The sequence below is a fragment of the Eucalyptus grandis genome, chromosome 5, assembly GCF_016545825.1.
Source record: "Eucalyptus grandis isolate ANBG69807.140 chromosome 5, ASM1654582v1, whole genome shotgun sequence".
Classification (NCBI taxonomy): domain Eukaryota; kingdom Viridiplantae; phylum Streptophyta; class Magnoliopsida; order Myrtales; family Myrtaceae; genus Eucalyptus; species Eucalyptus grandis.
In genome coordinates this window covers 177,575-202,957 of record NC_052616.1, presented here as the reverse complement: position 1 = coordinate 202,957, position 25,383 = coordinate 177,575, and the positions used below count along the sequence as shown (strand labels likewise).

Genomic DNA, 25,383 nt, shown 5'->3' with positions numbered 1-25,383 from the left:
CATTGCGAAAGTATATTATCATTTCGTATGGCCTTTCAAGCTCTTTTACCACGCAAACACTTCGAAATAGACATTAACAGCACTATGTCAGTGCCGACTCAGTATTTGAGATATCTCCCAACCAAGCCCAAATAATAAGATATAAAATTCTGATGAGCATGCATGGAAGATAAATGTTTCATAACCCTTTCCTTCCCACCAAACAATATGAGCTCAGCATTCAAAGAGAGCAAATGCAAATGGTACAGATAGCAACGCTGAAAAATAGCAATATTGAGATATTGCACAACCAAGACTAAAAGATTTACAAAATAGATTTAGCAACAAGACTTGGACAATTAGCTGAACAACCTTAGCTAAGCATACTATTCCATCGAACCTTAAGGGCCCCATATGCTTTTACGCAGGGAATAGCCTGCAGCGAGGCACTTCCATTGATATGTCTTTCGCTAACTAGACCTAACCTCATCAAAGTGTCCATCGCTTTATCAACTGGCATGTCAACCTGCATGGGGCTGACATCCCTAAGCCACAGGATGCAAACAATAACGCATGAATAGGAAACATGCATACCTTTACTTTAAATGTATCGTACATGAATTTCTCACATTTGTCTCCAATGCACTGGCGAGCATCTATCTGCACTTACCACAACTGTTGGTGATATATAGTAAAAAAAGTACAGAGACTTTCACACGTACATTAATTCATTGTAAAGGCTATTCATACATACTATCAATATGAAGGAAAGATGTCAAAGATCAACTGACTGCACGTGTATAAAGTGAGTATAATAGGATAATCCACTTTTTGAAGCATGTCATAGTCAAAGGGATCTCAGGAAATGCAGCTGGTATTCCAAAGAGTATGCCGGCTCTACAAATTCATAAAACCGCTGCTGCAATAGGCAAAACCTCATTGGATGTTCGTTGAAAGTTGGCTATGTGTTAGCATGAGGTGCTCCACAAGCATGAGCAGACTCATTTTTTCAAGCAACAAGTTTTTGAACTTCTCTTCCTAATTGAAAATTGAATAGTGTCTCTCGAAGTAAGAGATGAAGATAAGGACAGTAGACTGCCCTGTGCAAACACAGCCATGATATAGGAAAAGGGCTGCAACAATTCAAACTCTGTCAGAGTTTCAAGGAGCCTAAGATATTGAAAGGACCAGTAATAGAAAGTAGCAATGCTTTTGGCATTGCTTAGAGAAAACCCCTCATGCAATCAACAATTTTACAAACAGGAAGGAAAAGAGGGAAGTCTTAATTATATAGATATTGCACCGGATCGACTGGTGAATATGCACCTAGGTTTTCAAGTGATGCTAATTCAGAAAGTAAAGAAGGATAGCTGCTTCGGTAGAGTGATTATGCTTGCACTTATCCTATAGATTCGACATGCTGGAAACCTGGTCCATAACAGCCGCTAAAGCAAACTTTAACCATCAACATGCAGCACCTGGATCTGACATTACCAAAGCTATTCCCCATCAATCTACTCAAGTAAGTTATGTGTTTCCTCTCCTCTATATGTACATATTACACAATCACTCTACATCACAGGCTGGCTTCATTCCGAAACTAGCTTTTTATTAGAAAAATGAATGAAAAAAAAAGAAAAAAGAAAAACAAAAGAGGCTGGCAATTTCCAACACTGATAGAAAAGAAAGAATGACATAGCTAGACTAACTAGAAGTGGTAGGAGTTCCCAGCATCCCCCTCCTTGCAGTTAAGGTAACGACTTCGGGGGAGATTTGGATGGTATGCCACTACTAGAGTAGGCTGATCATAGTTCAGTAAAGATTTTAAGTGGGTCCACTTGGATCCTGGAATCAAACAAATAACTCACATTGCCAGTTGCTCGGTGCCATGAATTTATTTAATATATATGAGTTTTTTAGAGCGTGATTAATGAAAAAATAGTGCTTTCCAATGATACAACTTAACACGATTACAAAACATGACTTCAACACTTTAACACAAAGCAGTTTCACAGGTGTTGCTAGAACCATGTTAATGCGGCACATACTGGGGAATTTAGACCAGTTGCTTTATGCAAATTCAGTAAATGAAGCAACACACCAAACATTAATGGGAGAAAGAGCAAACCTGGTTTTGGTTTGCTTTTAGTAGGATTGCATAGGCCAAAAGAGCTTCCTTATACTGCATGCAACAATCAAAGATGGTAAATTGCAGAATTAAGAATAAATATTCCTATTTCACTCTTAAAATGCTTTGCTTTACTGTATTGCTAATATAAATGATTTGAAAACCTGACAAAATTTGGAAAGTAATCGAGAAAGGGGACAGTATTAATCCGGCTTACTCCCAAATCAACAGAGCCAGGTACTGATCGGGTTTAATATTATTTTTTGTCCAACCAACATATCCAGTCTGATTCTCGGAATAATTGTCTTTACTCCCTTTATTGCATTAAGTCCTTCCAAAAGAATGTGTTCATGTACTTGAAGACCAAGTGGCATAATATAATGGCAAAAAGTCGAAGATTTGATTACCTAAAAACTGAAGCCATTTGTCCATAGTTTCAAAATATGTACTGCTGATAATAGGCTAATCTCATGCCCTGAAAGAAAAAAATATCATCTTACCTGTTGCTGTTCAGATGCATCCAAAAGAAAATGAACAGAACCAAATCCACTTGCTAGAGTTTTCTCGTAAAGAGTCCTGTTCACCAATAACTGCAATAACAGATCATCAAAGATATCATTAGTATAATCTCAACTAACAGTAACATAAAAAAAAAACGTGCTTCTGTAGTCAAATCATTACAAAAAAGTAAGTTATATTTGCTTACTTGATACCTCTCTCGTGTCTGATTGTAACCCAGCACTACACGAATCAGAAATATAACAAGGGCGCTAATGGCAATTGCATCAAGAAATATTGCTGACCTACATTTAGTTTTAGTGGAAAAATTGAGTATTCTGAAAAGCAGATGTCAGAGTCAAAAATTGGCAAATTCTGAACACTCATCATGGAGACGAAAGTTCAATCCAGAAGCAACATTGAAGTCATTTCAAGATAAAGAATTCAGACTGGAAGGGTTTGCTTTGACCATTAAGAGTTGGTAACCAATCTTCGTCTTTGATCTTCTTGTTTCCTCTTAGTCCCCTAGGCTATTGTTTTTCTTGCTCCACTATACCACATAGCCAAGCCAACCCAGTCAAGATTTTGAACAACAGGCTGAAGCTCCTTTAATACTTTTTTTTTTGGGTCGGTCTTTAATACTTTATGTAGGTTTCGATTTAACGTCATATTTCTTGCTGCTATTTACTATGCATTTTGAACACAAAATTTGCATAATATTAGTAGATTTCACTAATTGCATTGCATTTCACATCCAGATTAGTCAATGAACCAAAGGCTTTCATTATACAATATAACCAACCTTAATAATCAAACTTTGCATCTAATCTTTGCGGTCTAATTTTGCAGCTGATCTTCTAGAGAAACTGGACTTCCTATGGTATCTCTTTAACTACATTGTACTGGTACACAGAGGACACTGATCCTTCAGTGCTCTTGACTGAAGAATTAAAAAATCCAATTGCAATGACATTGAGGGAAATGCAGTGGAATATATTTCATCGATATTTGCATTGACAAGAGTCATAAGACTCTGCAGTCCACCCACCACGGAAACGAAAGGGCACAGCAGTTTCCAGAGCATAGCAAGAGACTTCCATCTTTTTCATTTTGTCTCATCAAAGATCATGAGATAATGGACAAATCCTAGTTAAAAAAGGATACCCCTAAAGCTTAAAAATTGTCATCTTGAAACTTTTGGCCAAAAAATGGCAACAGAAATTCCTATATAACCAATCTTTAGGAAAATCTGCATGCACTATGATAGGACAACTGAAAGGCTTGGAAGCAATAAAAATCTCATTAGTATTTATTGTAATATAGGGCAAATACCATAAAAAACTTCAAATTATGCCCACTGTGACACAAATATCTCAAACTTTCTTTTGTCACCAAAAACCCTAAACTTGCCCACTATGACACAAATACCCCCAACTTTCTTTTGTATCATGAAACCCAACGTTGAGAAATGTAGCACTTAGAAAATTGATCATTTGTTTTTTTTTTGGTTGCTTCCCTTATGTCCAGGATGGCCAATGTCCTTATCCATTGTTCGTTAAGTTCTGATGAGCAAACATCATTTTTTATCCGTACAAACTATCCTACCAGTTGATTTGTGAACTTCTAGTCCTCCTAAGAATATCCATCCATTCCTTCCCAAACCAAACTAGAACTTCAGAGCCATCCTATAACATATGTGCACATCTCTCACACTTTATGTCTTCCCCAGCAAGGTCTCCAGGACTCTTCTACACAAAAAGCTGGTTGCAGTTCATGTTGCAATGGCATCTTTGATGCTTAAACTTTCAAGGTGACTTAATGAGAGAAATCTCTAAGAATGATGCAACTAAATTAAGATGAACAACTGCTATCATAAATTGTAGAAAGGCATCAGCTTGAGACTTTAGTTGGAGAAAAGAACATATAAAAGAAGACTACAGGATGCCCAAAAAATAGAGCATAGGTTCTTTCCTATGTGCAACGTCCTATCTTCTGAAAGGAGGATGCTTAAAAACAGGCGAAGAATTGTGCAAAGGCAGGAATTCCATACGGTGAGGATAATATATCTTCAAATTTGTAGTTTATAATGTAGGCCAGAAGTCCCACTACTGTGGCAATGTCCAAGCGCACCTACAAGTAAAGTGTATACCTGATCAATAATCTGATATTGGACAATGCTGTAATGTCACAACTGTATCAAGTAAAATATGTAAATTGCAACTACTCTATTCACAAAAATTCTCACATAAGTAGTCAGGGTAAGGCCTCTCCATGTCCAAGGGTCACAAGTACTAGGTGTAGTGTTCAACTAGGATAAGAAAATGCCATGTGAAGGTAATGACAGATAGCACAAGTTTTTTAGGTACATAAGATTTCATTGGAGGTATGCTGCCAGCTTTTGAATAATAAATAACCACAAAAAAGGACAGAATGTTGTTTCCCTACAACAATTGGTGGAGTATCAGTTCTTGAAATCATTGAAGGGAAGATTGAGATTGAAAAATCAGATTTATAAAAACATTGCAGCTTGGACTTCTAGACTATGGGTGATTGGTTCCAGGATGAGTCTATTTCAAAGCTAGAACCTAGTACTGACCCTAGAGGTATTATTGGTTACACTTGATCTGCAACTGGCCTGGACATGAGCAATGGAAAATAACATACAACATCTATGATCTGAATTTCACAAGAGAGACTCTAATCAGGAATTGGGTAATTCATTTCTCACGCTACAATCAGGAACCGAATCTTTCACACTTGACCGATTTCAGGTCGGTTAGTTGAGAACCGGGTTACTTTCACAAAAATCAGGTCATAGATGCCATATATATATTTTGTAGATATCGTCAAGTAAACTCTTGTTAGCTTAGAGGTATTATGCACATACCTCATACTTGAGGTATTGGGTTCCAATTCCTCTTGGTTGCAACTTGCTTTCCTTTTTTTCAAATAAGGTGTAGTGCTGGTTCTAGATTGGTTCAAGCCTAGAAACCAGCTTGGTTGGTCGGTTCCAAGGTCACATAGGTGGTTCTAACATAAGAACCGGGAGTCAAACCAGATAAAGGCCATGGTTTCAGTATTGAGAACTGGACCGATTTCTTTGGGAACCAACCTGGAACTCAACTTGATGAGGATGGTTTTAGCTGATTCTTGGCTCGAAGTGGACTTGGTGCACACCGCTAATCCAAACTCTCCAACTAACATCAAGAATATAGGGCGACAACCCATAATACGTAGTCAACAGCAAGCCAGAATTTAAGTCATAGAGCAATTTGTGACTCTTTCATGTAAGCACAAACCACCTACAAGTAAGCATTTCTTGGGAGTATCAAATGATAGATTTGGGGCTTGTCTTCTCTTATTTCAACACAACTCAACACCTTTCCTAAATTATTATGAGCGTCAAATATTGAGCAACTTAACATTTTCAATGAGTATTGGGTTTTAAGGACTTCTTATCCAGTGGATATACATCCTTTGTACCTTGCTTATTTTAAATGTAATTAACCATGAAAGTTTTGTTCTTATCATTTTAACCACAGAAGTTACTTGAAATGGTGTAAAACAGGTAGCAAATTTTGGTTTTGGCAATTAAACAAGAAGCTGCGGATGATGTGAATGGAAGAAATTTAGATAGATCACTTTCCTTATTACACTCTAATCTACTTCACTGAAGGAAGAACTAAATCTGGAGAAATTAAAAGAAGTTCATTTGAGACATGATGAGAGCAGACTGTCCACATACCGTGTCTATGATACGGAATGATAGCCTTTTGTGAGGAAAGATAACCTAATCAAATGGAAAAAATGAAGCAAATTCAATTCTAGAAGTTGAGAGCTTGTTGATTCATGTGGAAACTATTAAGTGATTGACAAACACGGTAATGTCAGAAATCAGAAGTGTTTACCGGCAAATCTGGAATTGGGATTTTCTCATAGATCTTTACTTGCAATGACTCAGATTCACCTTGCACATCACTTTCGTTCACTTCTTCATTATAGAGCAATACCAATTCCTGGAAGGCTGCTTCCTAATTAAGACAGTAGAAAAAGACAAGCAGCGAAAAGCTTAGTTAGGTGATGCTATAAACCACCTAATAGTGCACATAGTCGTCCAATAGTACAGCCATAACACGAGTACATCAGACCAAAAATGATAAATACATTCAAATGGGATTTTTCAAGATATAAGAATGGTTTCTCTCTCTATTCATAAATGTAGACTACTACAGCCTTATTGCTTTTGTTCACCAAAACCTATTCAAAATGAAGTAGGTCATTGCATAGATTTTAGAGGAAATCTCTTTTGATTGTAGGGGAAGAAATACACTAAGTAGCAGAACAGACTCTGGCTTGCCACCAAATTTGCGAATAAAACAAAGGAAGTTAGCAGCTTAACTTTCATTGCAAAATAGGGTGAAATAAAAATTACGAAAATGAACTTGGTGTGGTTTGGTTTGGTAAACCGTATTACTGTAGTTTGTTTAGGTTGGTGGCTGACAGAATGAAAAAGGACCGTGCTCACCGCCACTCTCAACAGTGCAATGTGTTTTGATAACCTAGTCAATAACCTACAACTTAAAAGGATAGTTCAATGAAAGTATAAAATGTTGAAAAAGCAGCAAATTTCATGAAGCTGAATACCTGAAGGATAGATTGCGAAAGGAGAATGGAAACTCCAGTCTTCAACACTTCCCAAACATTGTTTGTCCAAGATTTCTCTGTAACTGGCCTCCATACATCACTAAGTGAAATCCTGGATATGGAGATTGGCCTGCATGACCATAAACACTTAATCTATTATGTCAAATAAAATGCATTCTAGTTTCAAAATTTGATCAATAAGATATTGAAGAATTTACTTGATGAAAGGAAGAAAACTGAAATTGAGTTCACAAACCTTAAATAAGGTTCTGATTCGTCATTATCACCCTTGAACTCAAATGGGGTTTCTGGCATTGGTGGCACAAGCCCAGTCCATATAAGCAATTTCCTTAAAAGCCTTCCACGAGGTCCAGTTGATGATAAGATGCCTTTGTAACGTGTCACTGCCTTTTGGGCTGCAAGCCAGATAGGGAGCTCCTGATTTAACTGTGACCCTACTTCAAATGTACCATCAAGGATCTCTAGAAAATCTGAGTTCTGCAAGTCAGAAGCTTCTAAAACCCAATGCTTAAACTTCTTTGTCCAATCCTTGACTTCTTCGGTGGAATAAGAACCTTTCAATTTCTGTTTAACACAATAAAATTAAGCCATATTCTCTGAAGGGAGAAACGCAGATGATGCATTTATGGTAAGGCAGTACAGCTTGACATAAGTAAAATAAAAAATAATAATAATTTTATCTCTTTCACATCTTGAAGCAAATTCCTTTAGAAGAATTGCAATATGTAGAATTTACATGTTAAAAAAAGAACCGCATTTCTTAATTTGCAGAACCTGAAGGACAAGCCTCAAAGAACGTTTGGGTATGTCCGGTTCACCAAAAATATTACAAACTATCATCTTCTCTTTTCATGGGAAATAATAGGTTACAGGAGTGCTTGTGACATAATAAAAGATTGTTTTCGTTAATAACAAAGAAACTGCAGTCTTCTTTCACCTAAAGCTTGAATAACAGGCACAATGAACTTTCAGAATTTTCAGCATCAAAAAAGAAAAAGGAGAAGATTCCTATCAAATTAGTTTTGCTCCAGAACTTCCATCTCAAAACCGTTCTCCTTCATTTTCTCTTTCTGAAACAAGATTCATCTTTCAAAATTTCCAACCTTCACTCTATATTCTTGATATCCAAAATGTTCTTCAGATTTTATTGTTCTGTAGAAAATAGATTTCCAGCATGAAAGGCATATTTCTATTGAATTAAACCCATACAGCCTTCATTTATATTTAGGCATTCAGTAATGAAAAGATGAGGTCCTTGGGTGTAGAAACATGCTGCAGAGAAAAGAATGACCTCAATCATCCACGTGCCAAGTTTCCCCAATGGTTTTGATATGGTAACAAGAATGCCTTGCAGAAGTTTGGACTGTATGTAATCCAATTTTTCAACTAGTAGTAGGCCCCTCTGCCTCTCAGTTGCATAACCCCGCCTGTATGATATGAGTTGATAATGATAGACTGGAAAGAAAACGTAAGCCAACAGCAAGTCATCCACATAGATTCACTGAATAAATCACAAATGAGAAAGACAACATCCTCATATAGCATCTTCATATAACACACTGCTGTAGAGAAGTTTCATATTTTTCTCACAACAAAGGTAAAGATCCATTGACTGCAAACAATATCCAAGTGATGTCCTCACTCAGTACAATTAGTAAAGAAGCTATTTAAGACATCCAAAAACCTTCTTCGTCTTTACTGGACTGTATTAATATAAAAGAAATTAGCAGTACAATCTAAATTTCTTCTAGACTGGCAGAGTAAAACTCTAGATAACTCGAGATATAGTGGCAGAGCTCTACTATGGAAACCCAAATTAATAGAAGTATAGCCAAGCTTCTCAGTTGCTTTAGTTGTAAGAGAAATTAGCCTCTTATTCCACTAAGTGGGATCAGCAACAACACACTTGTAAATATAGTTATCTGTTTAGCATTACGAATATGCTTTTTGTATCAGGATTCCACAGTCCCAATTTGTCCAAGCGTTTGCATGTAAGAACAGGAACATGCACTCTCATCTGAGCAGCTTTTTTTTTTTTTTTTTTTTTGATCAAATCCAAGCAGCTTCTTCACATGCCTGATAAGCTGATATATAGCAAGAACTCTAGTACATAATGAGTCAAAGGCAAATAACTGCACAATTCAGTGCTTGCAATCAAAACACATATAGAACAAGAATAAAACAAAATTGACAAAGAGAACACAATATAAGCACCAGAAACAATGGCATGCTGCAATCATATGTCATGTCATCAGCATTGTACATCAGTTGAAACCGTGCAACAGTTGGATTGGGTTGCAACAAGGTCAATGGAATAAAAAATGTCCGACAGTAATACATCTTCTCAGTAGGCAATTCCAAACTCGGTATAAAGATAGGTGAAAATATCAAACTTTCAACACCATTATCTGGGATGTGTTTACCTGTAAATTATAGCATTGGCCTTAGAAGCTCTCTTCCAGTCAACATATATGGGCAAAGTAAGAAGATAGTCAGTATTCAATGCGGATGTCAACATTAAATCGCTAGCCGATAGCTCTTCAAACTGTGCGTTGCAAAGAAGTCGCATGAAAGCCCGCTGGAAACGAGTGGCCACAGCGACTCTAACAAAAATGGTGGTTGTGAGTCAGATTTGCCTGAGCATGAACTGGAATAACGAATGAACGGGCGACTCAATGAGAAACTTAATTCACTTGAATTCTGAAGCACGTTTGCTGCTATGTGGCGCCATAACTAACCTGGATGGATCACCACCGCATTTCCTCCCACTGTTTACGGAAGAACCAACCAGTTTCTTCAAGATAGTAGAGGACATTAGAGGAAATTGCTCCTCAACTTCTATCTTACCCTCCTCGCCGCTCATGGTCGCGCCGGACTTCATCTCATCGGCGACGAGCTGGCTTTGCCTCCCATCATCAACCGTTTCCTCCTTTCCCGCGAAACCCGAAATGATGGAATAATCAGCCCGCATGTCTTCTAGAACGACCTTATGTTCAGCATGAATAATGGCGTCCAAACACCTTGGTCGGCGCCCAACGGAAGTAGATGAGTGAGGTAGTACCATCGAGTTTTCGCGATTCGGTAAGGACGGTGAAGAAGACGAGTAGAGAGGAAGTCTTACCGAGACACATTGAGGAACTGAAGGGCTTCGTCCGGGTCGTCGAACGAGGTCGTCAAAATGGCGTCCAAAAGCTGTGCCTTAGTGACGGGGATGTACTTTTGCCGGGGGACTCGGACGACCCGCTCTGGTTTCGCTACGTCGTCGTCATCGTCGTCATCGTCATAGTCAGCCTCATGCTTCTCCGACGATGAAGGCTCCATCTCGACCGGCAATTCGTGGCATTTGAGAAGGAGGTGAAGGGGACGATGATCAGGGAACATGGGATGAGTAGACATCCTCGGCAAGCGGCGGGACCGCGAAGAGGGAGATGCAGGCGAACGATGCGAAGGGAGAACGATGGTGGTTAAGGTTTGACATGATGACATGAGAGAAGACGACGGGGGGAACTCCCCTCCCCACCCCACGCTGCGAGCTCCTTCCTCTTCGGAAATTGGTGTCTCTGGATATCTCTGCTCCGGCGGATATTCTTTTATATATATGTGCCTTTAGATTTTTCCAAATTTTGTCGCATTTTGTTCATCTCGCCCTGGGAACGCATGAAAAAATTAAAAAAAAAAAAATACAAATTGGAGACGCCTCCTTTGGACTCCGTTCTTTCTTTTCCCATTTGACAATTCAGTTCGAGTGGTACTTTTGTTGTGTTTAACAATAGTTTTTCAATAACGCTGGGTCCAATGAGCAAACCTCTAAGATTTATGCTTTAAATTCATGACAAGTCCATCTAATCTTGTTGAGCTTTTCGACTTGCTCTAATTGAATTTTAGATGAGAAGCCTATTGTAACTTTGTCAAGACTTGCTGTTCTTAAAAGAATTTTCTTATATGAAGGTATATCCTCGCCTTTCCCTGCATTCATTAGCTCTTCCTTTTGATATTGATGATTAGCACCGAACTGCGATGGAGTTGCTTCACTTTGTAGGCATTGGAAGAGCATGGTTTTCCAGTCCCTAATGCTGCGGAGTGTAATAGGCATTGTGTGGTTATGTCACTCATCCATGGATATCCCCTGTAAGAACCCCTATTGTTTACGTTCTTTTTATTCATTGTACTTGGTAAGGGACCATTTATGAATATAGTTACTCTTTCATACATGATTTTTCTTTGGATGTCATTTAGACGCAATTAAGTCAGGTTCACATGTACTGTTTTTCAGTGTAATTTTTAGAGACAGTTAACCTCCAAGAATTATACTTTACAGTTCTTTTAAGGGAACAATTCACTCTGTGCAAAGTTGGTACATAAAAAAAGTTAAGAGTTACTCTTTAAATATGTTTTGACTTGTCAACTGCCAAGAGACATAATGACCTATTTTGTCATATACAAACAATATGGGTGAGACCATAAAGTGGGGAAAGGAATGAGAAGGCAACCAGCTTAGGCAATTGCAGGAACCAAACAATGCTGACTTTTGGTCAGATCATGCAGCCTCCATTAAAGTGGAGGATGCTGTGAATGTGCCCTATCATCAAGTCACATCATATTGATCTGACTATTAATATATCTACTTTGACTCACATTTAAATGTTGAAGCTTCTTTCTTCAAAGTTGGACCAAGAAATATTCAGATAACAATGGAATGGTTTTATCTGTTTCTTTTCTTTTTTTAAAGCATTTTTAATGTTATAGGAGAAACAATTATACTGACAGTTTTCACCCTCGTTTTCTTGCTACATATCTTCTTGCATTTGGACCTTTTGAGATGTCATAATTCAAGATTTGATTTTTCACCTTTTTTATTCTGTAACAGTTAAGAGGCATTGCACCTGCTTCTAGGATTTATGTAAGTTTGATATCATCAGGATTTGTAGAACTTAAAATATTAAAATTTGGCCATGCTTCTAGGGAGACAATCTAAGATTTTTAAAATTCAATAGTAATTTTGTTTGCACAAAGAGTGCTATTGTGCTCCCTCATTAGCATGTCCAGGCCCCTTTTTTTGTATATAACAAAAAATCTCGACCATTTCCCTTGGGTGAAGAACAGAGGACTCTCCTACCCAATCTCTTTTTGAAACTCAAGATCGTTTGGGTAGTCAACCATGAAACTTTTTATCTGTGAGAAAATTCTAGAATAATGAAGAGAGGCTACCTCATTATTTAATTCTACCTCTTTAGGACACATGAAAAACCTACATGTCAGCACTTCCGTCTAGAGATTGTACATTGGCTGTTGAAAAGTTCTTTTGTGATGAGCTTCTAAGAAACTTTTGTTTCCTAATATTCCTCTCCAGAATCCTGAACATGATGTGATGATTGTGAGGCTTCTCACTTGCATGAATGAATCTGTAATAATATTAGGTAGCAAGTCCTAGGGCCAAGCTGCTCCATTTGGTATCTCAGCAAAATTTATAATCTAAGCAGCTAGAACTGATGGAGCAGGAAATTGAATGCCACCTCATTACAAAAGCAAAAGAGAATATAGTTATATTTTGTAAAATGTGAAATAGATCGGAATGTTTTTATGGCCACAGCTACTAGAGTCAAGCTCTAGGGACATGAGCTAATTGCTCCTACATTATGAAATGTTGATGAGCTAATTGCTCGATCCTGTCCATTTATTATATATGTATATGCATTTGTGTATGTGCATATATATAATAAAAAGATTTGATTCCTACAGTTCATAATTCCCATAGTAAAGTCCTGGCAACAAATTCTATATATATATTAAATGATTATTTATATTATTTTTACCAAGTTGCTAGAAGAGTATCTTACAACTTGTGGTCCTGTGGAGGCTTCCATTTGGCATCATAAGCATTAATGACAGCTACTGTTGCTTGCCCGTAATGTTAAAAATCGATGAATAGTGTAGAAGTAGTAATGTAATTTAAGTTCTCGCAGTTCTCAAACGGTTCAGAAGTTCATGAACCATGGCGCTTCTAGGAACTACTTCGTCTTTGGCATTCCTCATATCTTGCAACTCCGCCACACCTTCACTCAATACCTGTGCGCCTACTAGCACCAGCCAGGGGATCCGGTTTCCTCTGGCATTACCAATGTGCTTCTACACTCTCTTTTATGGACTGAGAAATTTGCTTTCACTTCGGCGTCCCATAACACCTTCACTAGCTTTGCAATGGAGAAAAGAAAAAAAAAAGGGAAAAAAAATCAGAAATTTTTTTTAAAAAGTTATATATATTAGCACCGATACACCATAAATGACAATTAGTGCTAACTAGATCCTTACGCCAACATTTTTTGTTCAAAATTAGCTGGATAGACTAAAGTGACAAAATACGAAAATGTTCAAGACTCAATTGAAAAGTTTAAAATTGAATTTTTCAAAGTGCAATAAGTTATAACTTTTTAAATAATTTTCTCGAGAAATGATATGCGACTCCTTGCAAAACTTAGATCAGCTCACTAATCTTGCTTGCATGATAGTACAGAATTTTGAGATACACGGCTGAGATTATAAGCACTAATATCCACACTTTCCGACACATTGTCCATGTCAATCCTTATATAATCGAGTTGCCCAAATCATATTTCATGCCGATAGATTTGGCCTTCTGCGTTATAAGTATTCGTCTTGCCATTAGCTTGGACTCGTCATATTCCCATTCCAGCCAGTGCTCTATAAGCCTTCTGTTCTAGAATTAACTGTGGACACCTTACTACATAGAGCTAAATGGACTGTAGTGCCTTCCACTTTTTACTTTCTGCATATCCTACAATACTCGCAAATTCACTAGAAATCTTTCCAAAGTATTCACATAATGATCTGTAGAATCATGTATACTTTTCTCGATATTTTCTACGATCCAAACTGAGTTCTTTGAAGTTTCCCATTTTCTAAGGGAAGTTCGGAGCACAATAAATAAGTAATTTTATAAGTTCCCAGACAGGCGACTTTCAATTGGAAAAGAAATTATACAATTTCAGTTACCTTGAGAGTACAGAACTAAAGAAGTCTGTTGAAAGTTCCTCCAACATCGAAATGGGTAATGACGGAGTGCATTTCGATAAATAGGGAAAACAATAGAAGAGATACTTAAGCTGATCGTCCCTCCCTATCTTTTTTACAACGAAAAAGAAATTTTTTTTACTCCTACAGCAGAGAATTCCCATAGCAAGTCCTGTCAAACATTTTCTGCGTATATATGAATATTAAATAATCGTTTCCAGTGTTTCAATCTTGTTCCTGGAAGCAGCATCCTCCAACCGATAGAGGCTTGTATATGGCATCAAAAGCATGCTCAGTATGAAAGTAGTAGTGTAATCTAAGTTCTCACAGCTCCCAAACGGTTGAGAAGTAGTTGAACGATTGCGCTTCTACGAACTACTTCCTCTTTGGCATTCTCAAAATCTTTCAACTTCACCACAGCTTCACTCGGTTCCCGTTCTTCACTCAGTTCCCGTTCGCCTACTAGAACTAACCAGGGGATCCGGTACTCTTTGGCATAATCGATGTGTTTCCTCACTCTCTTATCGATCAAGAATTCTGCTTTCAATCCGGCCACCCAGAACTCCTTCACTAGTTTTGCAGTTAAGGGTAAGTCATCCCCCAAAGATCCGATCAACACTTGCGTCTCTGTAGGTCGAATTATCTGTTGATGTGAAAAAAGAAATCAGATGACTCTCTGATTACATTTTTCTAACGATATTCTCATTATCCATAAGTTTCTCATATTTCTACAGCAGAATGAGGCAAGTCTATGACATTACGTAAATCCAACAACTGAAAATCCACAGAACATCTAAAACTTTCAAGTAGTTAACTTCTGTCTAAAATGGGAGATGCTAAAAGAGAATGTTAAGCTCAGCTGTCAGAATTAGATGTCTGTGAAGGTAACAGAAAACAATGATTCTATTATTCAGTTGCAAAGAATAGATGAAATTCTGAAAAAATTTAAACTACTTTCATCAGACCTTTCTTTTTCTTTTTTATACTCAGGAATTTCAATCCTGTATAAGGATATGAAAAATGGTGAAGAGGGCCAGTGACTGCTGAGGTTATAAAATTGAACTCTCACGTAAACTAGCATAGAAATATCAACAAAAGTACTCATCAAAATTTTCCTCAACTAAGTTCACTCACAGTTCATATAGGAAGGCCTATTATTATCTCGAAATGATCAAGTTATAAAAAGCATAAATGAATGCAGGCATGCTATTACAGAAACAAATAAATTGGTTAGAATGGTTAGCTTCAATAAGAGCTTTTTTGTATTTATCCTCATAACCATTCGAAGAACTTTGGTAAACGTAATCTAACATTACTCCAATCAGAATGAAGCAAACAAAAAATTTACTTTTCACGATTAAGGACGAGCCTAGAGTGATTGTAGTCATAAGAAGAGATGGAACCAAATGCAGAATGGAAATTAATTACTCAAAATCTTACTATCACGTTCAAAACCAAAAACTAGGCAAAATTTTGGAACCCCCAGAAAACATAAAAACAATGTCTCAGCTCTGGTATGCTATACAAGCTAAGGTTCCGATTGATATTTAACATCAGCCTCCTATAGCCTTTGTGATGTCTAAATCCCAGAAAGTACCTTCAAATGGTCAGTACCACCTATACAACAAATTTATTACTCTTTTGTTTTGCCACAAAATAATCAATCTTTTGATGCATCCACATTTCTGTCGATAGATAGTGGGTCATCTATGCCTTCTGGAATATTATCTCGGTTAGCAAGCTATATAATTGCAAGGCATCTGAAATATTGAACTGCTTCCGCAATTAATACAGTAAGTCAAGATACAAGTTCCTACAATCTCCGAGAAGGCTTAAACACATTAAGGGAGAAGAAGGGGAAAAATGAAGTAAGTAGAATTACAAATAGATCTTAAATATGAGTACCTGATTCTCCATTATTGCAAATACTCGTTCAATTCCTAGACTAACGCCAACTGCCGGAACCTGCTTTGTACCAAACTTTCCTATAAGGTCATCATAACGCCCCCCAGCAGCAATTGTTCCGACCTGCAGATATGATCTGTTAATAGAGTCTACTGACCAGCAAGATAAATCCGAAGATTAAAAGCATGAAATTGATGGCACTATCATATCCCCATAAAAAGTAACAATTGCAGTTTCATCGAATCCACGCGGCAAGCACCATGCAATGGATTATAAGCTATATCTACCACATTCAACCACATCACCATCCAACATCACTAAAGCACGACTCTTTCATCTCTTGAAACAGTGGTAAGTGCAAATATTTGTTCTATTGGAGCTTCAAAGCAGCAATACTTGTGTAAGACCAGCAAAAACAAGGCTCTGAAATGTGGATGGCAGTTCACATTCACTTTCAAAACCTGGCATCATAATTTAAATTGGTAGCTTTTCTAAATATCTCTGGCGGTGCAATTATTCAGTTCATCACTATTTCCATAGAGAAGCCTTTGGTACATTCTGTAACTAAGCTCCAGATTTTTTATGTGAATATTAACAAAATAACATGAAAATTTGCACCTCTGTATCCTATCAAGATACAGGCAATGCAGCAATGAGACCTCATCAACATCTCTTAGCAGATTTTACGCCTCACATCTTTCATCTCTCTCTCACAAGCATGTGCGCACTCTTTCACAAGTGTAGAAATGACCAAGGGGACAAGACAACAGCAACTACAAGGCAACTCCATTTTGTAATCAAAAGGGATTACTTCTATGTCCTATCTTTGACGAGCAAAACTGCCAGATAGAAATTGCTTATACGTGAAATATTAAGTAGGAAGCGCTTGCAAAGAGTCACCTGCGTGGCCCCTTTAAAAACTGCTTCATAAATCACCCCTGTATAATAATCAAGACCTCTGGCAAGACTCAAGTCAAAAACAATTCTGTTGATACTCTTTGACTTTTCCAAGGCATTAAACAATATTTTCAAATCATCCAGAGCATGCACAGATCCTTCATTTTCCAAAAATTTGCTCCCCTTGTCTTGAAGCTTTGCCAACAATTCCAGAGGTGGACCCCGTTCCTTTACAAAATTGCCAATGCGGTCGGCCACCTCAGCAGTTAAACCTTTTTCCTCCACCTAAATGATGTTAAGAAAGTTTAGCAGAAATTTGGGCTTATGTTTTTAACAATAAAACACAGTGAAAATATCAGTTTATCCACCCAAAGAACACATGTTTCCATAATGACCACAGGTCATGAAAGACAACCCAACAATAAAGTTGTTAAAGAGCCCCATCAAATAGACGAAAGCTGAGTACATATTCATACATAAGCAGTGAGTTGGATCAAAACACAACTAGCTGATATTTACTGAATGAAAACACATGCACGTTACCTTCAACTTCCCTGGATATTCCAGGACTCATGCATTCATTTGAGGAGCCTTAAATTTGCTTAAACTCTTCCCTCCAGAGAGAAACATTAATGTCTTCCAATGGCGAAAGGCAAATCGATTGTCAACAGATAATTATAAAAACAGAGCTCTACCAAGTGCTTTCAAGTATGTCCACATTTGAATCACCCAATGCTCTCTTTTCCTCCATCAGAATCAATTGAAAATATTGTACAAAAAAAGTCGAATGAAAATTGAGTTCACAAAGAAAATGACATTCACAACACCACATACAAAATCTGGTTTCTCACCAACACAAGCATACATGCAAGGCTACTAAAGAGTTTCTCACCAATACTTTCCTAATTTAGACATGAGCATGACCACAAGGATGGTATAATTTCTTACCATCTCCTTCCTGATCTGGTCAAATGACTGTTTGTCTAACTTGTCGATACTTGAGCAAATAGTTCTGAATTTCTCTGGTGGCACACCACATATTTTCAGCATGCCGTCCAATAACTTCCGGTGGTTCAGCTTTATCTGAGAACAATCGTTATCAACAAATTTAAAAAAAAAAAAAAAAAAGATAAACAGGTGAAGAGAAGGTATTCAAACTCTGACAAAAATGCCAAACATAAAGAACTTCTCTTTCCATGTACATATAAAGCCTGAATACCAGAAACTAAATTTTTACCGGCAATCATTAAATCCTGAAAATAACTATAAAAACAGTCAGAAACTTACGACTGAAGTGCAACATCTTTCTTGAATTTCTACATAAACAATAAAGCCTATCCTACTTTACCAAAAAAAAATAAAAATAAAGCGCTATCCTGAACATCAACAACAAAGATATGAAAATTACATTATAAAAGGACAATCCTTGAGGGTAGACAAGTGTCACCCATTTAACCATCAACATTTTGCATTCTTTGTCATTTTCCAGTTTGAGCTTTTTTTTTGTTTCTACTTTTATTCTGTCTTCTAAATTTCAGGATATAGATAAACAATGTGAAGGATGGGGGGAGGACAAGCAAGAGGATGTTTACCTCATAATCTCCAATATTCAGTTTATCAAGCAACTCAACAAGAACTTCTATGACCTCAAAATCCGGCCCCATCCTTACATTTTGCCCGGCAATGTCGAAGTCACACTGGTAAAACTCACGGTATCTACCCTTAGAAGGATTATCCCTCCTGTATACTTTAGCAATTTGGTATCTCTTCAATGACGTAAGTCCATTCATAGCCATATATCTCGCAAATGGAACAGTCAAGTCAAATCGTAGAGAACAACGCTCTCCACCCTGTCAAAGAAAAGGACAATAGCCTTAAGAGGGAAGACAAAAGATCATTCGTCGTATTAGATGTAAAGCAGAAACATGAGTATGACTGGCAACACAAAGAATAGGTATCATTAGTACAGGGAATCAATTATGCCAATCCCTGGCTCTCCAAGTCAGTGAGAACATTACATTCGCAGTGCAAGGGAGTTTATCAACTTTAACAACTTTCTTAAGCATGACATGCAAAAGAATATCAACCATCAATACATCTAAGGTAGCAAGTAAGGTGAATGCAATAAAATATCCTCGAAATTTACCTGGTCAGCAAGATCGTATATCAACTTTGAGTCCTCGCCATATTTTCCCATCAGAGTGTCCTTCAATTCCAAAACAGGAGTATCAAGTGCCGTGGCACCATGCTTCTTGAAAACCTCTTTTATAATGGAGAATGCTTTCTCTCTTACTGCCATTTGTTCTTTCCCAAAATCACGAGTTCCCTGCATGGACCATACCATGCAAATTTTAAACTGACTGAAATCCCCGATAGATGTTGAAAGTAGTTAACATTAATCAAAATGGTAGAAGTCATCCACTTTTGATACAAGATTAAATGCTTCCAATCATAGATAAGATAATTCAAATGTGAAAGTTAAACCAAGATGACCTTGTCTGTAAGAAGAATAATTATGACTTTTGTATGTGAGTAGAAGGAGCAAGCTTTGATAGACCTGGAAAAAATTGTGTGGACCAAACGAATATCTCAAGGAAAGCTCGATATTTCTATAAGTTACATAACTCGATATACTCTCTCTCTCTCTCCCCCCCCATAAACTAATTGTCCATACAGCAGCCTCTTTTAAAACACCAAAATTTGCCCAGCCTTTTGTCATCAAGCAGCCACATTATGAATGAGATCGATATAGTCCATTCAAAGTTTTTTTTATTCTGTTCTCGGGAACAGTTCTAACATTTTAAGCCGTTTGGTAATTGTCCAAATTTTTTTATTCTAGAATAAAATTGCATTTAGAACCGTGCTCACTGTTCCAAATCAATTTCTTTTAATTTTAAATAATTTTTATTTTTATTTTTTTTCATTTTTTCTTCTCATTTTTTAATTTTTTTTTTCTCCTATGCTTCTTTTTCTTCAGGCCAGTTGCAGGACGAGCCCAGCCGGGCTGGGTGAGGCTTGCCCAGCCTCGCTGGTGGCCAGGCGGGACTCGCCGGGGCTGGGTGAGCCTCGCCCAGGCCAGGCGGGCCTCGCCCAGCCCCACCTGGCCACTGGCGAGGCTCGGCCTCACCTAGATCTAGCGAGGCTGAGCCTTGCCGGTGGCTGGGCTTGCCCAGCGAGCTCGCCGGAGTATTGCCGGCAGATGAGGCGGTTGATGAAGAAGAAAAAAAGAAAAGAATTTGACCGAATGCGACTCTGTTCCCAAATTACTTTCAGGAATAAAAAGTTAGAATTTGACCGTTACTGAAAAAAAAGAAGAGATAGAAGCAATTCTTTTGATATCATACCAATCATTTCATAGCTTGAATAAATTACCTTGGGAAGCTTGGGTAGCCTTCTACTCTCGTTACTGTCAACAATGTCCTTGACTTTGTTCAAGAAATGGTCAAATTCTGGGCCCCTCGCGTCCAGGAACAGTAATAAATCTTTTACAAGTTTCTCTAGAGAAACTGACTCGTCACTTCCGTTCCTCTGAAATCTATCCTTAATCAATTGCACCAAGACAGCTGTCCCTCTCCCCAACACCACCTTCTTCTTCTTCTTCTTCTTCTCACTTTTCTTATCTGCTTGCACTCCGTTAATTTCCTCATGCTTTCCCTTTTCAATCAATTCACTTCCCTCGAGGGCAACAAAAGCGGTAATTGCCTCCCAAACCACTGTTTTCCAGACACAACCACAAAGCACGTACAATTCATGCACAAACTTCTCAAATTCTCCACCGATACGTGCATCCACGAGCACCTTTAACTCATTCTCTAAATCATCCATACGCGCACACTCCTCCTCAAACATACCTGTTAAGCTGCTTTTCAGGGCATCGGCAGCAATCGCATCTAAATCCATCTTCGCTCGGCCTAAAGAGCTCTTACCGATCCTCAGCAGCACATCAGCCAGCAGCAACAACACACTCACAACGCCACCCGCCGCGCCATCAGCAGTAGACCCAGTTTTCTGTATTCTAACTGACGAATTCAGGTACACTCGCACCTCCGAATGCACGAATTTCACCACCTTTCTCAATGTTGCATGAACTTTGGGAATGCTTGAGATTGCCTCGTTCTCCACCTTACCCACCAACTTAGACCCGTTAAGCAAAACCTTCATGTCGCTGGCAACCCCGATCTCATCTTTCGAGACGAACCCATCGCCCGAATCCGTCGGATTGAAGACCGCCGCCACGTCGGCTTTGATGGCCTCGCACGACAATGCAGCAACCGCATCGACCGTGGTGGACAAGGCCGTCGACAAGTGATCCAAAAGCGCGCTAATCCCATAAAAACTGGAATGCGCCTTCTCCGATATAGACACTTGTTCATTAGTCACGGCGAGATTTCCAAAACCCGTGTACCCCTCCGCGGAATTCAAGGAATCCGAAATAAGATCGACCAGCGCCGTGCCCGTGCCAGGACCTCCCGACACGAGGAGCTTGTTGAGGAGCACCGCGAGAGAAGCGCGCGTTTCCGCGGCGGTGAAGTAAGGAGGGAAGGATATCTGGAAATCGGTCCGATTGGCGGCCGGCGGGGAAGACGCGAGGCGATCGCGCGCCGACGAGTCCACGCGCACGCGGGCGGTTCCGGCGGACACCGCGTGCAATGAGGACGGAGAGAGGGAGGAACCCTTGCCTCCCAAGGTCACCACCGCGGTGGTGGTGGTGGTGGTGGTGGTCTCGCCGCCGTCGGCCATCGCAAGAGCAGGGAGAGAAGGGAGGGACGAGGCTGACGCGGCTGCGAATGTGGAGGAGGCTCGCTGGTAATGGGAGCTCCAATGGCGGCCCCCTAGGGTTTTGGGGTTTAGGGCAGTTAACTTGGAAAGCACGCGTCCGGGCCTTTTTTTCAATTCCAAGAAAATCAAATTTTTGGTTTAAAAAATCGATTCTTTCGGTAGAAAATACACTTCGATAACCAACGGAGGATAAAACCCTCGTTATTATATATCATCAAAATTAGCAATTTGATGAAAATTTAAGAAAAATCAATAGAGGATAAATTTGTTATAAGTATACTAATTTGACATTTTTGGTAGTCAAAACAATAACTTGAGAAAAATTATATATATATAAACACGTGGAATGATCATGACATGTCACCCTCTAAGAAGATAACTAGAGAAAGGTCTAGCATGTTGATATATGGAAAAATTATATTAGATGCTCTCACAATTATTGATTAATTGAATCCTAAATAACTTTCGAGTTTAATATGATCTTGTGTTTGCTATTAAAATTTTCTTAATAGGCAAAGATTTGAGAATTCATACGTGGTCGAGTCACATTGCGTGAGGAAAAAGGAACTCATTAATTTTCAATGTATGCAAATCCAACTCGAATCCATCGAGAGCGGGCAATATTGAGTCTCATTCAAGCCCTAACATGAAATTTTATGGTAATTTGTCGAGTCTATAATTAAGAAACATAATGACATCTCGCGAACTCAAAACTTAAATGTTATTGCACCAAACACCCGTTTCAAACACAACTTAGCAAAAGGGCAACAACAAGTCCAATTCCACCCCCAAACTGGGGCCAAAGGTTTGAGTCATGACTGAATTCATTCCAGACTAGTTAGTTCATGTCGACTTTATGAATCTAAATTCATTATTCTTTTGTTTCGCAATAAATAATTGAATTGAAAATATTTTTCTTTAAATTGATAAGAGATTTGACCATCCCCACTACAAACTTACAATTGTGGCTTTCATCTTTAACTATCAACAAAAGAAGTCAAAATTCTTTACAAGAAAGCATGTTTATGGTTTAAAAACACAATTCATTTGTAAAAAATAGGAAAGAAAATTACACTTTAATACAAAAGAGCTAATTATAAAGAATAATATGGTGCCAATGGATTAGTGCAATGGCTAACCTATTAGGCACTTTAGCTGATCTCTAATTTTTATCATAAGGATTTAACCTCCGTTATTACGATGCTTTGAGAATTTAAATCTACTCACTGACAAATAAAGCAAGTAGGAGGTCTAGAAGATAGTCGGGACTCGATATTCAATGCGGATGTCAACATTAAATCGCTAGCCGATAGCTCTTCAAACTGTGCATTACAAAGAAGTCGCATGAAAGCCCGCTGGAAACGAGTGGCCACAGCGACTCTAACAAAAATGGTGGTTGTGAGTTAGATTTGCCTGAGCATGAACTGGAATAACGAATGAACGGGCGACTCAATGAGAAACTTAATTCACTTGAATTCTGAAGCACGTTTGCTGCTATGTGGTACCATAACTAACCTGGATGGATCACCACCGCATTACCTCCCACTGTTTACGGAAGAACCAACCAGTTTCTTCAACATAGTAGAGGACATTAGAGGAAATTGCTCCTCAACTTCTATCTGACCCTCCTCGCCGCTCATGGTCGCGTCGGACTTCATCTCATCGGCGACGACCTCGCTTTGCCTCCCATCATCAACCGTTTCCTCCTTTCCCGCGAAACCCGAAATGATGGAATAATCAGCCCGCATGTCTTCTAGAACGACCTTATGTTCAGCATGAATAATGGCGTCCAAACACCTGGGTCGGCGTCCAACGGAAGTAAATGAGTGAGGTAGTACCATCGAGTTTTCGCGATTCGGTTAGGACGGTGAAGATGACGAGTAGAGAGGAAGTCTTACCGAGACACATTGAGGAACTGAAGGGCTTCGTCCGGGTCGTCGAACGCGGTCGTCAAAATGGCGTCCAAAAGCTGCGCCTTAGTGACGGGGATGTACTTTTGCCGGGGGACTTGGACGACCCGCTCTGGTTTCGCTTCGTCGTCGTCGTCATAGTAGGCCTCATGCTTCTCCGACGATGAGGGCTCCATCTCGACCGGCAATTCTTGGCATTTGAGAAGGAGGTGAAGGGGACGATGATCAGGGAATATGGGATGAGTAGACATCCCCGGCAAGCGGCGGGACCGCGAAGAGGGAGATGCAGGCGAACGACACGAAGGGAGAACGATGCTGGTTAAGGTTTGACACGATGATTGATGACATGAGAGATGACGACGGGGGGAACTCCCCACCCCACGCTGCGAGCTCCTTCCTCTTCGGAAATTGGTGTCTCTGGATATCTCTGGTCCGGCGCATATTATTTCATTTTTAAATGCCTTTAGATTTTTCCAAATTTTGTCGCATCTTATTCATCTGGCCCTGGGAACGCATGGAAATTAAAAAAAAAAAACAAACAAACAAACAAATTGGAGACGCCTCCTTTTGACTCCGTTCTTTCTTTTCCCATTTGACATTTAAATGCGAGTGGTACTTTTATTGTGTTTAACAATAGTTTTTCAATAACACCGGGTCCAATGAGCAAAACTTTAAGATTTATACTTCAAATTCGTGACAAGATCATCTTGTTGAGCTTTTCGACTCGCTCTAATTGAATTTTAGATAAGAAGCCTATTATAACTTTGTATTGTGGGCATCCATTTGGCTCAATTTTTTTTTTCTTTTGGAAACAATGATCTCCATATATTATTTGCAATTGAACTGAACTTCCAAGGGGATTCTTTGAAAGTATAATTCCTTGCTTTATATACTTTCGGGAACATACACAATAGTCATTGCAAGTCTCCATCTGGAACCATAAAAACAAAAGATAAAAATAGGGAACAGAGAAGAAACTTCACATTACCAAACAATCTCTGTTCACTCACTCACACACACGCATCACCCAGAGGGAGAGATCGTGTCGCAGAAAAGAAACTCAATTGCGTCAACTACTTTGATAGCTTCATTTGCATAACATATAGCTGGATTCTAGCTTGTATCTCTCTGCTGGCCTCTCTCATTCACAGTACCAATTTACAATGAGCAGGAACTCGCAGACAGAAGCAGATTGGTGGTAGTTGAATAGTACCGTGGGAGGAGGAGATCTACTTATATGCAGGAATAATCGCGTGGCGCTTTATTTTTGCTAAGCCTAATTCTTTGCAATTCGATACGCAATGGTAGGGAGGACTCTTTATGCTTTAGATAAGGAGGTCGATTGGAAACCGCTGAAAGGGGATTTGTGCACTTTGTTCTTCTAATTTGACAAGGTTAGAATTCTATGAAACCTTCAGGTGTAAAAGTTCAGGAATATTAACTAGTCATATGATCTCGTTGAATTTAATCCAACACACAAGTTTCTATCTAAATAATTTCATCGTCCAAGTATAGCGAAGGATTCTACAATCAAACAAAAGGATGAAGGATGGTTTATTCAATTATCTCTGTTTGAGTAGATTGGTGGGCGGG

General features: G+C 38.8%; 3 protein-coding genes across 3 annotated transcripts; all 3 read right to left on the bottom strand.

Moving 5' to 3' along the window:
* Window positions 1-159: 159 nt before the first annotated feature.
* LOC104443320 lies at window positions 160-10,858 on the bottom strand. The gene is made up of 14 exons (XM_010056649.3): window positions 10,392-10,858; window positions 10,009-10,290; window positions 9,694-9,873; window positions 8,562-8,697; window positions 7,506-7,834; window positions 7,250-7,379; window positions 6,514-6,636; window positions 6,351-6,395; window positions 4,656-4,735; window positions 2,814-2,910; window positions 2,608-2,697; window positions 2,108-2,161; window positions 574-639; window positions 160-505 (listed from the first exon to the last, which is right to left on the bottom strand). Exons 1-14 carry the CDS (start codon window positions 10,754-10,756, stop codon window positions 353-355), a joined length of 2,130 nt encoding a protein of 709 aa, XP_010054951.3. The 5' UTR covers window positions 10,757-10,858; the 3' UTR covers window positions 160-352.
* A 3,475-nt stretch (window positions 10,859-14,333) lies between these two features.
* LOC104443321 (histidine--tRNA ligase, cytoplasmic) lies at window positions 14,334-21,941 on the bottom strand. The gene is made up of 7 exons (XM_010056651.3): window positions 20,474-21,941; window positions 19,248-19,427; window positions 18,694-18,951; window positions 18,050-18,184; window positions 17,105-17,386; window positions 16,205-16,327; window positions 14,334-14,942 (listed from the first exon to the last, which is right to left on the bottom strand). The coding sequence occupies exons 1-7, from the start codon at window positions 21,839-21,841 to the stop codon at window positions 14,616-14,618; spliced, it is 2,673 nt and encodes an 890-aa protein (XP_010054953.1). The 5' UTR covers window positions 21,842-21,941; the 3' UTR covers window positions 14,334-14,615.
* A 1,221-nt stretch (window positions 21,942-23,162) lies between these two features.
* On the bottom strand, window positions 23,163-24,028 carry LOC120293141. Its single transcript, XM_039311955.1, has 3 exons — window positions 23,779-24,028; window positions 23,396-23,677; window positions 23,163-23,260 (listed from the first exon to the last, which is right to left on the bottom strand). Exons 1-2 carry the CDS (start codon window positions 23,964-23,966, stop codon window positions 23,416-23,418), a joined length of 450 nt encoding a protein of 149 aa, XP_039167889.1. The 5' UTR covers window positions 23,967-24,028; the 3' UTR covers window positions 23,163-23,260; window positions 23,396-23,415.
* Between the last annotated feature and the right edge of the window lie 1,355 nt (window positions 24,029-25,383).